We start from the raw sequence: 15026 nt of genomic DNA, 5'->3' as shown, positions 1-15026 counted from the left end.
CGTTTTTGTGATAAATTATAGATATCAATTTGGGAACAAATACAATTTGTTTTCATTTTTCAATAGTCACTTTCATATTAAAAAAAAAACGTTATTAGTTGAGTAGAAATAAATATTAAACATAGAAATTATTTTTTTCTCTCTTAACATATTCAGAAATCAAAGCAAATGTTGCCCAAAAATAATAATTTACCCTAATCTAGTTCTCATTATGTAATTTATACATATATAATTGGCCATAATTAAACTTATGTAATGGTTAAAATTTTCAAAATAAACCAACTTTGTATAAAGTAATAAATATATAAAACATTATGTAATATGCAAACTAATGATCAATAAAAAATGGATGTATCACTCAAAAAGTTTTCAAAATCTATATTTTTAATACAGAAATTTTTGATTTAATAAACACTACAACTCGTACTTAGTTTTTCATATTAATAATGCTCACTTCAAATGCAAAAAAACATCCATTTCCATTAAAAAAGCAATTAAAAAACATGATTAAAAAAATTTATAGAAAATAATAACTAACCAATTAGAGAACCTAAGAATAAAAATACGAATGCCAATTAAAAGAACTGAAAGTAAATGAATAAACTAAAATTCATTACAAAATGTTTTAAGACAAGAAACGTAAAAGTATACTTAGCCTACATAGTGCTCGCAGACATGCTTCATGGCCTGTAAAATAAAATTAACAAACATTACAGGCAAATCAAATAATTTTTAATGCTTAACTAATTTTATTACTCTTAAATAACTGAAATCTCAAATTAAATCTCATAAGTGATGAGTAAAAAACTAAAACCAAATTCACTGTCATTATATACACCGAAAAACAACATCGTTAACAAGTCATTTCGTTATCATTTCTACATACGTTATCTTTGCTATATTTCAGTTGAATCAATCTAGACAGGAGTCTGTTATTAATCTAGCAGTCGTAGCTTACGACCACATAAGTAACTTATCTAGTGTGAAAACGACGTAATATGGAATTTCTGCTTTACATTTTAAAAAGCATTTACAAGTATTTGTTATACATACAACAGTTCTGGAAATGAATATTTCTACGCTTATTACTTTATTAATGGCATTAAATTAAATGTAAAACATACCAGAATCCATTATTCCAACCGAGCTCAATAATCTGGTTGGGTTTAAACTAAATTTGCGTTCACGACCGAAAACAAATTACAATAAATTAGAACAACATCAACCGACATCTAAACGAACTGCATAAAATTTTAAGCACGTCTCTCATATAGTGCTGCCAACCTTCATATAAAAATTCCAATTTTTAATAGTTACATTACAGCAATTTAAAATAAGCATATAATTTTAACTTCATATTAAAATTTCAAATAACTGTTTTATGTAATTACTTAACGATAATGTAGATGTTTTTTTCTACAGTTTGGTGAATTAATCTCGAATTTAAATTAGTCTGTAATATTCTAAACAACCACATTTTTATAGACCCTTTGAAACTCGTGCAGGTAGTTTCATCATTATTCTTCCACTGATAGAAATGTGCGGACTTATAGTTAAGACCAAATTTTTTTTATACGAGGCAGTAACATGTTTTTCCATTGCAGTTGGCGAAAGGTGAATCGTTGCAATTTAAAAAAAAAATTTACTGAATTCTTAAAATTACCGGAAAATCAAGAACCACAACCTGCAAGATTTAGATTTTATCTATTTGAGATTACTAAAAAAAAATCTGGCGGAAGAACACCGACTTTCGTTATTCTATTTTGTTTTCAAGTTCCATCTTGCAGCATCGTTACGAACGGACATTTTTACCTAACTGTTCTATTCAAATTTAAGTGAATGGTATTTACATACTCATATTTCAAAATGTAAAGAAAATTCTTCTTCAACTCACTATAAAATGTAACCCCACTATGATAAAAAGTACAATCTTTTACATATATGTAATCACTGTTTTTATCATTAACTAAAATTATTTATCTTTATGGAATATATATTAAGTTTTACAATTGGTTTAACACAACAAGCATTGGAGTTTGGTAGACAGTTTACAAAATATGTATAGTGTAAGTGATTTGAAGTGAATTTGGCCTCCAAGAATCATTTGAGATAACATATTCATAAACATAAATTTACTATTAACATTCCAGCTGCAGAGAAAATGTTACTGCGCTACCATCTGATGTGAACAGCCAACTGGGAGACTCAAGAAGTTAAAGATTTTTGTACATCAGGCAGAAATTTCCGAATGTAAGCGAAGGAAAAATTAAAGAAGAAATACTTGTTTGTCCTAAGAAAGTTGGTCAAAGATGATGTATTTAAGTCAATGTTAAATTAGAAAGTGCAGCTTGGGCTTCATATAAAGACGTTTGCAAAAATTTTCTCGGCAAACAAAAATCTGACAATTACCATGATATTATTAATCAACTTACTTCATACAGAGCTATGGTATCTAATATGTCTTTGAAAATATCTCCTCCACTCACATCTGAATTTTTTCCCGGACAACCTTGGAGACCTAAGTGACGAACACGGTGAACGTTTTCACCAAGACATTTTCGGTGATGGAAAGCTGCTGTAAAGGAAAACGGAATACTAACATACTAGCCGATTACTGTTGGACATTAATTGCAGATGTGCCTGAGGCTATTTATAAAAGAAAAGCATCAGTAAAATCATTCTGAGATAGGTATGTCCATGCAAAATTATAGATTTTAACTATATTTTCCCTTAATTTTGTTTGAAGTGTAATTTATTTAAAAATAAGGGTGATCGAAAAAATTTATTTACAGATCTGTAATGTACACAAAAAAGCAGTTCAAGAAATTTTATCACACTTAGAAAAACATTAAAATAATTTTTTTTTTGTCTATCAGTGATTATTATTACCTTTTATTTATATGACACACTGGAAATATGAAACTTGTTAATCAGCAACTCACAAAGATACGAATAATACTGATCTAGTAGTATGAGTAATAAAGGGACTTTTACAGTATCCTAATAATTCATGCACGATTGTTGAATAATTTTGATAAATTTGATGTTAATAAAAACAAATATTTTAGCAATTGTGTAACTGTCCACTTTATTAAAGAATTGAAGGATCGTATTTCACTTTCAAATGAAATAAGTTTAAATGAAGTGCAGCAAAAAATGTGTATATGTAATTTAATAGGCATACAAAGAAGTCATATGGTTCTACAACAGATTTTTTAGGTTTTTTCTTACTGTGTTTGGTGGTTAAGTTGCTGTTTTTTGAGTTTAATTGACATATGTTGATGAATTATTTGAAAGTTATGTATCTTCCTTTGTCTGCTGCCTAATGGTTATACCTAAAAATTGGATTTTTTGTAACTTAAAAATTTTATAAATAATTTTAATAATACACTCACCAGAGATACTTGCTTGACAGTCTGTTTGTGTGATCCAATCTATGAAAAAATAAATCAGTGTTGATCAAAATATTTTATACAGAACTCAGCACAACTGCAACCTTTCTATTTTATTAAATTGTTAAAAAATAAACAGTATTAAATAAAATAAATTCTTAATTTCTATTGGTTTTTTTCTTATGACCATCTGAATTACCATGTTATTTATAAGAAGTAAAATTAAGTAGATGAAACATACTAGTACGTAAAGTTTATGATACTAGAAACATACCTTGAAAGTTTAGTAAAAATCATTATTTTTATCAAATCAAGGAAAGCTGGAGTAAATGAGATAAAACTTGAAAGGGGAGCTTTACATTTATATCTATCTATATTGCATGAGAATAAGATCAATTACTTGGGAGTGTCTTATAAAGTGGATAGTGTTGTTTTCTTAAACAACTAAAATACAGAATGCAAGGATAAACATCATCCACATTTATTGGAAATGGGAATGTTAACAGAAATATTGATAACAATGTTTGTAATAAGAGAATATGTTGTACGGAATGTTCAACTTAAAAGGGGCTCCATTACTTAGTTTAGTCTATAAATAATAGTCTATTGGCAAATATCTGCATAATAATTTACAGGTGTTGAAAATGATGTCCATCTACTTCTATGTACTTTTAAGACATTTGATCATGTTCTTGGCTATTCTTGCTTGGTGTACCCTGTCTATTTCTTCGAAAGCATTGGTAATATTTGGTTTTAATTCCCGCAGGGTGTGTGGATTGCTCCTATAAACAATTTCTTTTAAGTAATCCCACAGAAAGAAGTCTGGACTAATGAAATCAGGGGATCTTGGTGGCCACAGTCCTTTAGAAATGATTCTTCCACTGAAAAAATCCTGAAAAAGCTGTTGGATAATTTTTTGGTAGATAGCAGCATCCACAGTTTTTTTCATAAAACAGAGGTCTTATTATTTCTCTTTTTTGTTTAGTATCTGGAACCACCATAAGGTATGTATTACTTCAGAGGATGAACGAGAATGATATGTATGAATGTAGATGTACAGTCTCAGGTCAACCATTCCTGAGATGTATGGTTAATTAAAACCCAACCACCAATTGTCACCTTGAAACTGCACATCATATAACTATATTTTGTGGGTGTAGGGGGAGATTCAAAGAAGATGTGAAGGTTTTCAGTAGTTCTGACTAGTAACATACCCACCAAGGTCAAACCATGCTTCATCTATGAAAAACACTCGACCTAAAATACAAATGTTTCCTCTAATGAAGTTCTTGAACCACTGACAGTGAACCCTTTTAATATAATCAGCATTAGTTAGCTCATGAAAGAACTGTATTCAATAAGGATAAAATTTCAGCATTCTCCTCACTTCGTCACTGCAATATTGGCTGAACCTAATGAAATGTTTTTTCCTGGTTTAATCTACACAGTTTTATGAGATCTTGTAACTGCCACCTTAATGTCCTATATGACCTGCATCATTAAAACTGACCTATGTTGGGTGCATTTCTGATCTAACACAGAACCTGTTTTACAAAATTAAGTCCACAGTAGATAATTTTGGATCAAATTTACTCTTCTCACAAATAGCAGATCCTTTGTTGGAGTAGTGTTTCTTTTACGGCCACGTTTGACTTTTCTTTGAAGTGAAAAGAAACCAGTTTCTTTAAATTGTTTTAAAGTAGCATTCATTGTCCAACACTACACTCAGAAGCTGTTTGCCATTGTGTGATACTGGTATGCTCAGAAAGAAAAACATTTTTAAATGCTTTCTTGGAGTTACATTCATTATTACTTATATTAAAGATACACAACAAAAAATATAAAAATATGATTTTGTAATAAAAAATGAAATAAACTTTCACAAAAAACTATTTATAACATAAAAATTACTACATAACCAAAGAACAGTAATCTCACATTATAGAAGCAACTTAAAGAATGGGTTGGTCAAGCAGTGTAACCATAACATAGAAATAAACAAAAAATTCCCTTGTGTTGATTAATATGCACGCTTCTGCAGCTGCTGTAGAAAAATGTCTATAGTAGAACTTCGACAGTATAACTTCTTTAGATTAGAACCCGCTACATTAGCACAAAAAGAAAAGTTAGAGAAATCTTTATTACAACAGAAGAACATAATAGACATGCTGTTATAAAATAAACTTGATAACAGTAATCAGATTTCACAAATGGTGAACAAATTGATTAAGAATTGCAAAGGAATTACTCCGTTGCATAAGAATCTGAAATGATTACAAAAACCAAATCACAGCTGTATTTATAATGATTTTGTTCTTATTAAGGAAGTATGTAAAAGAACATTAAATCATAATTCATCAAATAATTTCATTAATTATAATAAAAATTATATTTACCGTAGCTAATAATTAAATGGATAGTAGAATATTACATTCATTGTTACAATGGATAAATAAATTCCCTGCCTTGGAACTACTTATGCACCAAGCCATTATCTCTTCTAATAATCACTACCATTCTATTTGAGTAATACTGTAGGTGCATATGCAAAACAACCTCTAAGTACAAAATTAAGTAATCTAGAATTCTATACAAACAATGTTGTAAAATAATAGTGACTTACAGCAAACAAATATTCATAAAGTGCTTGAGCAGTATGTTCACCCTAGAAAATAAAAAAAATGTAATTTATTATAAAAAAAGTTAAAAAATTTAATTAAAGTAGTTCAACCAAAACTAATAACAGTTGTGCATATGTGTAATACAAATTACATTATTAATAAAGTGATGACCAAAATTAAATAAAATATATTTTCTAAACAAATTTTTAACAGCTCCAAAAATTAAATAATGAAACCCCACCCAAAAAAGTATAGTATTTCTAAATGAATAATTTTCCCATCTTTGAAATTACTCTGCATGATTCATTCCTATTTTTAATGAATTCTGAACCATTATTTAAAATACCTTCCACTACTTTTTTTTTAAAAACACAATTAAAAGATTTTCTTTTACAGAAAGAATAAATATTTCTTTTTTGATGAATTTTTAAATAATATTAATTAAGAAGTTTAAAGAAAAACCTAACTTTCTGCATCTATATTGTTACACAAAATATGTGCACAAAATGTTTGTATTACCTTCTGAATTGCGATTTATTTTTTTGCTGTTTTTCATATTAGTTTTTTATATATTTTTTTAATTGTTTTATATTAGTTTCTTCATGTATTTACCTAAAAAACAATTTTTCATGAGTTTATAGTTTAAGTAGTTAATATAAACTTTAACTACACCTATTTCTCATTTGTAATTAATTGTATTTTTTGTGATGCTGTTCTGACCAATTTTCCAAGGGAAATTGTGGTTGGATGAAGTCCATCAAGCAAACAGTGGGGTAGTTCTTTTTTATACATGAAATAACTAATTTTATCCTATGAAATCTTAGTTTTTCTAGTTTTTTTTACGCTATGAAATTTTTATCCCACGGACCTCCTAATTCTGAAATGATCTATGTAATGTATAATAGTGACTTAACCTTTTATCAATTAGAGTAAAAGATTTATTTAGATGTTTAGTGCACTACAATTGAAGAAATCATTTTCTAATTTGTCATTAAATTATAATCAATCAGGAAACAGTTACTTACCTTGTAGCCAGTAATACTCTGAAAAATAAAAATAAAATTAATTAATTTTAAAAATACATTCTAGTGTACTTTTATATACTTTTACACACACACACACACACACACACACACATATATATATATATATATATATATATATATATATATACACACAGTAAAGATAAGTTGAAAGAAATATAACTGTTAGCTGTTTTTTTTAACATCTTTTCTGGGTCACATACACAAATGATACCCGTTTAAATCAAACACAACTGAAAAATGCAGTTATTAAATTTTCTTTCTTCTTACATATTTTTTAAACTTTTGTATTTTACATCGGTCATGTTTATAGAAAATTGGCTGTGGGACTCAACAGCAGAAGTATTCATGTTATAACAAAAAACAAATGAAGCAATAAAAGAGGTAGTGAACAGTTGTACTAATATATATCATTTTGTTTTAATATTAAAAGAGTAATTTTAATTTCATGAACATGGTAACACTGATATGTTAAATAAATAATACTAACAATTAATGAAATCCATCTTACCAGCACATTGATATGAACTCAAGATCTTTCGGCTTACTTGAAAGCCATCATCAGGAGTAAAATTATTGCATTAAAGTCAAAAATTTAAAAGATCACAGTTAAAATGTACAACAGTCATTACTTTTACAATCATTTAAAATCGAGTTCATATCAATGTGCTGGTAAGGTAGATTTCATTAATTGTTAATATTATTTAGAGTAATATTAATTCCAATAATTTTAAGAATACAAATTGTTTGATAATAGATAGTCCAGATAGTATTGTGCAACTGGATGCAACAATACTTTATTTATTACTTTCACTTTTATGCATATCTATTAAATTCTATTTTGGTACTGAGCTCTACACGTACCAGTTATATTTATTTATTCCCTTTACAACTTTGCTCACAATCTATTTTCCCTTTGTTAGCTCATATGTTTTTGAGGGATGACTCAATTCATTTCATTTGCAACTGAATCAAGCTGAATGTTTCGCTTTGAACCATTATTGTTGGTGGGTGTCATAAATCAAAACAACCAAAATGATTTATATAATATCTCCATTATGAGTATAATATAATACGGAGATAATAAAATGCACACACGACAAATAGCAATAATTAATAATTTAGGATGGAAAAGAACAGCGAAGATTATTAAATAATCTGCTTATTAACATTCAAAGAATCTTTATTCAGACGTAATCTTTAATACTTACTGAAAAATAGTTGAAGTAGTCTTCATTTTGTACAATTTTGTTCTGTAATCAGAAAAAAAGTATTATTTACAAATTAATGGTTTCGTAAAACTCATTTCTTTATAGATTACCACCTATAAGAATAAAATTGAATTCATCGAATACTAAATCTTTTAAGAATTTAATGTTTTACAGTTACAATGCATAAATTTTTTTAAGTACCACACATAAACTTAAAGTTCCAAGAAGAAATCTATTGTGTTTTAAAATAAAATGAATTTTTATTATTTCTATTACGCATAAATAAAACATTTACTATTTAGAAGTTATTAAAATTGTGTTAATATATATATAAATTATAATAGTCCATAATAAATCTCAGAAATTTTAAAGCAGTAACAATTTCAACAAATTCAAAAGTCATAAAATATTAAAAACAATTTATTTTAATGTAATTATAGAATTAAGTACTAACTGAAGATGCAAGGGATCCTGCAAAAATTGATTCTTTCAATTAATGTGGTAAGTTTAACTTATATATTTACTGTGTTTTGGTGGTTTAAATTTCATTTAATATTAGCAAAGTGGTCAATATGTTAATGAATTATTTGTTTTTTCAAAAAATTTCATATATTACATATTTTTTTTTTGTTTTTTTTTTTTTAATAAAGAATATTTTCAAAACAAAAACACTTTTTATGGTTTTTATCTTTATGTTCATTTTTAATTTTTATTAATAGGAACAATTTTTTCTAAGTTACCAGAGACAAACAGAATAAAAATTAAAACAAAAAACTTATTTTCATGCCAGAACTACAGTATATACTTTAATGTTATGAAATTATAAATATTATTTAAATCAAGAACTTCAGAATTCAGTTCCTTTGTACCTGGAAGTAAGAAAAAATCTAGTTTACTTGAAAAAAAACAAACCTGCTTTAAAAGAGCTCTAAAGCCTAATGAAATTTAAAATTTAAAAAATGTTTTTATCAAAAAAACAAATATAATTCTATAAAAGAGAAAATGTGGATATATTTTACATTCATAATATTGGAATTATAAAAATGTTAAATTTCAGATATTTGTAAAAAAATATATTTAAATTAGAGGTGTTGATAAACCTAGAAACATTAACTCGTGTTCACATTTACAAAACATTAAAATTTAAATTCAACATCATTTATTTGCATTAAGTGATCAAACTTTTCAAATTCAAAACATAAAGCAATAACAGATCACAGAACAGAGGTTATAAAGTAATTTAAAGTCAACAGTAAGCAGTTGAAAAGGTCAAGTAACTAGTTGAAAGTCAACAGTAAGTGTTAAAGGGATTAGAAAGTGTTCCAATATTAATATATTGGAAAAAAATATTTTTATGTGATTTTAATAAATCACATGAAAATGAGAGGATCAACACATCTGTGTTTCTTGGAGTGTATATCTGAAGAAAGGTATAATGCATCCATAGGATCTTCTAATGTGTTAATTATTACTATAGTTTTAAAATTAATTACAATTAAATCTTTTTTAATTTATTTTCCATTTCTTCCTGCCTGTTATTACTAAATGTTAAGTTTATGAAATTAATAATTATTATGAAAACAATACAAATCTTTTTTGCAAAATGACTTGAATCAAGATTACTGAAAAAACCCTTTAATAATTAACTAATTAAGTGAGTACATGTACATATTTTTACTTACAAAGTAATCCACCTTAAGTTCTTTAAATGTTTGTATCTGCAACAATAATATTTAGTTTAATAATACAAATAAAACTAAAAATAAAAAAAAAATGTTAAGACTCATATAAAATATTAAATTCAATCACAAATGATTATACAGAAGAATGATGATAAATGTAGGCTGCAATAAAATACAACTAAGATTATATAAAAAAACATTAAAAAAATTTCTGTCATTAAAAGAAAAAAGAAAAAGTTGAAATATTTTAGCAAAATGAGTAAATATAATTATCAGTTTAATAAGAAATTATTTAATTCTAAAGCCATTAACAATAATAACTCATATTTATTTATTTCACACAATGAACTTAGAAAGTCTGATTGATATCTCTTGTGACTCAGGTATTTTACATTGATCAGAGCAAAGACTAGGGCAGATACTTAAGTGGTAATTAACATACCACTTTTTTCAAGGGAAAATTTATTTTACATGCTGGGCTCTATTCTGGAGGGATAAATAACTCTTCAGAATTAAAAATGTTGGGAATAAATTTAGTGAAGAAGACCAAAAAGTGAAGAAGAATCTATTATTTTAAATAAGAATCAAATATAAACAAACTCTTTAATTACAAAATAACTGTGATAATTGAATTGTGAGCTGTTTGTTCAAATCAAATACTATTATGCTTTAATAGCACATATATTGAAAATGCTAATATGGTTTTTTGTAATTATTCATACAGTTATTTCAAATAGTAACTGTGTGCAATCTTGTTTTTTTGTTACTCTTATAGGATACTCTACATTCTTTTCTAATATAATTCAATGTATTTATTACCTTCTACAACTCAGACATGTGTTTGATATGTTCCAATTTTTGTCTTTCTTCGCAATTTTTGTGTCAGGTAGAATAAAATTAACTAAACTTGAATGTCTATTTATAGATATATGGCAACCCAAACAAGTTGTTCTCTTTCAAGATTCACAAATTTCGCTTTTCTCTATTTGTTTTAAGATTTCATTTTGGTTATCAAATCACCTAATTTTCAGCATCTTTCTGTACCCCCTATTACATCTTTCCCTTTATAATGCTTTTCGTATTCTCCACGTATAGAAAGCCTCCTTTTGGAGGCTTTCCATGTAATTCAACACTCATCAACTCATCAACTGAAATATAAAGAAGAACTATTTTTGTGAGGGCGCTTACAAAGTTTACTCCTATTTGGAAGGTTAGGGCAATCACAAAGAATACAAAGCTGAGACTGCTTCAGGTACTAGTCTTTCCAGTAGTCATGTATGGTATTGAGACCTGGACCATCAAAGCGAAAGACCAGAGGAGAATTCAAGTTTGAAATGAGGACCTTCAGAAGAATGGCTGGTGTCGCATGGATACAAAAGAGGATGAACAACTCGATTATAAATGAGCTGGGTATACAGAGGAGGTTGTCCACTATGTTACCGGCACATCCTCTGCCTTTTTAGCCATGTAATCTGTAGGCCTGGCAAAAATCTTGAGAAGCTAGTCATACAGGGAAAATTTGAAGACAGTAGGTCATGCACAAGACTGCCAAAAAGATGGCTGGACCAAATTGAAGAGGTGACAGGAGAAACGTTAGGCACATTGATTTGAATGGCAGAGGGTTGTGAGCTATGGCAGGACATTGTCAGGAGGATATGAATCAGGTCACCAACTCTCAGACATGAGAGGAGGGATCACTGATGACAATGATGATTCTCCATGTTTTTGCTGCTTTAACTTTTCAGTAGTACGTGTGACAATAATTTTAAGAATATTTTTTCTTATTCTTATGTCTGCGTTAAAAGCACTCTTTGCTTAAGTTAGTCTGTTTTGATATTTATCTTATTTTGTCCACAGTTTGTTGTTATTTTACTACTAAAATAACACAATTGCAAACTTCTAGTATAATGTTTTCCTGTCTTAAAGTTTGATTTTATATTGCTCTCCCTTCTGTAATGTTTCATTATCTTTGTTTTACTACTGCTTATTATCAACTTTATTTCTAATAAATCTAATAATTCAAAATTTTTCGTTATTCTTTTTTCATTTCTAACAAAAGAACTATGTTATCAGCCGATTTTAATCATCTGATTTTCTCAACTTTAAAAGATCCTCACTCTTAAATGAAATCCTGTATTGCTTCTAAATTCAAGTTATCCGTACAATGTTATTTATCCCTATAGGGATGGTCTTGTCCCACTCCTTTCTGAAACTGTGCTCAGCTCTTTCTTAATCTTTTACTCTTATCACTATTACTTGATTCTAATACAGATTGTATATGTCTTATTTCCCTACACTTTAGTTTATTTTTACTTATTTTTTATATGGATAAAGGGGAAGCCAAAATTGGCAAAAAGCTTCCTTGTTTCCATGTTATTTCTAAAATCTAACTAGTATACCTCGGTTCAATAAAAAATTATAATAATAATAAAAAAAGAAGAAAAAATATGGATGATAGTTTAGAAATGAATAATTACTATAATTTTATTGATATAATTAGATTTTACTGTTATTAATTTTAATGTACATAAATTTATTTTACCAATTGTTCTTTGCTTGAAGATGAACTGGAATCTGATTTGACATTCTCGAATTTCTGAAAATAACAAAAATGAAATAAGTAATAACATAATATCTCTGCAAAACAATAATAACTTCTAAACACAAAACTATTTTCCTTCTACTGATGGAATTTAGACAATTTTTTTTAGTCTTTTAATTTATGAAAGGCCATGTGTAATTAATATCTAATTATATAGCACCAAGAATATGTAAAGTAAATATAAACTTACTTATGTTTCGTACTATAACTAAACATTTGTAGATGATCATATTGTAGCCAACTATGAAAATGACATAGTCATCTTAGACTTAGTATGAAGTGAGGAAGTGTGATGTGAGAAGTGATTTCTTATTACCTTTTTCAATGCACTTTAAACATGGTTACATATTTTAAGATGGTGACCCTACAAGATTTCAAATGACATTCAGCCCTATTAGTTGCATTTTCATACTGATTACAACAGGAAACTTATGGATTCACTATACAGTAGATCAATGTATAGCAGTGAACATTATTTCAAGATAAAGCAACATTGAATAGATTAATTTTATTTCAGATATTTTACATAGATCACGATTACAAGAAAAGTTGAGAGTTATAGTATAAAACAATAAGTAAATGTACTGATCTTTGTATTATGAAGCAGTACATCACATATACCAAGTCCACTTTTCAGAAAAAAATTACGTTTATTGATAAATAACTTAAAGATTAATAGATGTATACAGTTGAAATGGATATTTGGAAGTCTGCAAGGAAAAATTTAGTATAAGAGATATATTATTCTCTCCTATTTGTCTTTAGACATTTTCATTTTATATTTTAATAACCCACCAAATTTTCAACATCCTCCAATAACATAAGTACTTCAAGGTCCTTTGTTTTTTCTGTTGTCTATATTTTTTGTACGGAAAAGCAACCATAACTGTGATAAAAATTGTACTGAACATATAGTTCACTTTTATTTACGTAAATAAAATTAAATCTTTTTCTACCGAATGGAAACAACAAATACAATATAATGTATAAAGTAGCCAAATTTTATGATTATAAACTTTCATAAGATTAGTTACAGAAGAAGACTTATAGGAAAATAAGCATAAAGTAAAAATAAGGTAGAAGATTGCTAAATACAGTTTTAAAAGAGTAAGTAGATAGGCAAAGAAGGGATGATTGTATAAATGTTATCGTAAAACATAGTAATATAGAAATATGTGGATTACAAAGGATTCCGATGACTTTTCTGTTGTTGACATTTTATGGATTTTTTTTTGTTTATATTATATCTTATACTACAAGTATGTGTATATTTGGTTGAATATTCTCATATTATAATGGTAATACTGTAATATCATCAGATGTAATACTGTATTGTCTAGACAGAGTACTACTACATTTTTTGCTACTAAATTTTTCTCCTTTTCAGATTATATAGACAATTAAAATTAAAATTTAAGTAAATAATTTCTGCTAGTATAATTTTACATACCCGGAAAAGGTGTTCAGATTCCTGTAAAAGAAAAAAGTTAGTTAACTAATATAAAAGACAAACATTCTTAAAAGTTTTACAGTTATTGATAAATAAAATGCATTTATTATCACTGTACTTTTTAAATTTTAGTAATAAAATATAAGAATTATTTTCCTGAAATTAATACTTTGTTTTTTTAATCCTACTATAGGTCAACTTATTTATAACCAAAATATATAAATTTAAAATCAGAATATTAAAGTTATGAAAGCGTGAAGGTAAATGGAAATTTATTAGTAAGATGTATGCAATAAAAAAGGATGGGAATAAAGAGATATAGCAGAAATATCTTAACGGCACAGAAAAAATTGGAAATGTAAGGCATCATAGAAATTTTCTGTCGCCTAAGCGTACAAAAAGTTGTTTTATTTTAATGAGAAATTTATTATTTTTTAAAAAATATTTACTTTCAGTGATCTACATAGTATTCAATTCCTTGTTTTAATTTTGCGGGTATGTATTTAAATGATATCCAGGGCAGAATTTCAACCCACCAGGTTGGTCTAGTGGTGAACGCGTCTTCCCAAATCAGCTGATTTTGAAGTCGACAGTTCCAGCGTTCAAATCCTAGTAAAGGCAGTTACTCTTATACGGATTTGAATACTATAATTGAGACTGTACAAGACTACACTTCATTTACACTCATTCATCCTCTGAAGAAATACCTGAATGGTAAATCCCGGAGGCTAAACAGGAAAAAGAAGATGGGCAGAATCTCAAATTGCATAAAATTTTGTTAGATCTTTAGATCTCAATGATAGTAATCTGAATATGAATATAATCTGAACATACAACTACGAAAGGGATAAAATAATAAAAAAAGAGTAAAACTGGAATAAGGAAAGTTATTTGGATTAATTTATTAAAATTATTCTGCTCAATTAATGAAAACAGAGTGCATATGAATCATATTGAAAGAAAGTTGAGTGACAAATGGTCTACAAAGTGGCAAATAGTCAACAAATTAGTCATGGGTCTGTCTA

At 27.4% G+C, this 15026-nt stretch overlaps 1 protein-coding gene across 1 annotated transcript in view; it reads right to left on the bottom strand.

Moving 5' to 3' along the window:
• Positions 1-15026, bottom strand: part of LOC142332163 (uncharacterized) — a 100141-nt gene that overhangs the window by 71276 nt on the left and 13839 nt on the right. The window contains exons 4-11 of the mRNA XM_075378438.1: positions 14002-14022; positions 12492-12545; positions 9950-9985; positions 8268-8309; positions 7039-7056; positions 6016-6057; positions 3396-3434; positions 661-687 (exon numbers count right to left, since the gene is read on the bottom strand). Of these exons, the coding sequence (XP_075234553.1) occupies positions 661-687; positions 3396-3434; positions 6016-6057; positions 7039-7056; positions 8268-8309; positions 9950-9985; positions 12492-12545; positions 14002-14022 (279 nt within the window). The remainder of the gene's footprint in view (positions 1-660; positions 688-3395; positions 3435-6015; positions 6058-7038; positions 7057-8267; positions 8310-9949; positions 9986-12491; positions 12546-14001; positions 14023-15026) is intronic.

Source organism: Lycorma delicatula, chromosome 11, assembly GCF_047948215.1.
Source record: "Lycorma delicatula isolate Av1 chromosome 11, ASM4794821v1, whole genome shotgun sequence".
In the NCBI taxonomy this organism is placed as follows: domain Eukaryota; kingdom Metazoa; phylum Arthropoda; class Insecta; order Hemiptera; family Fulgoridae; genus Lycorma; species Lycorma delicatula.
This window is presented reverse-complemented; position numbering and strand designations above follow the sequence as displayed.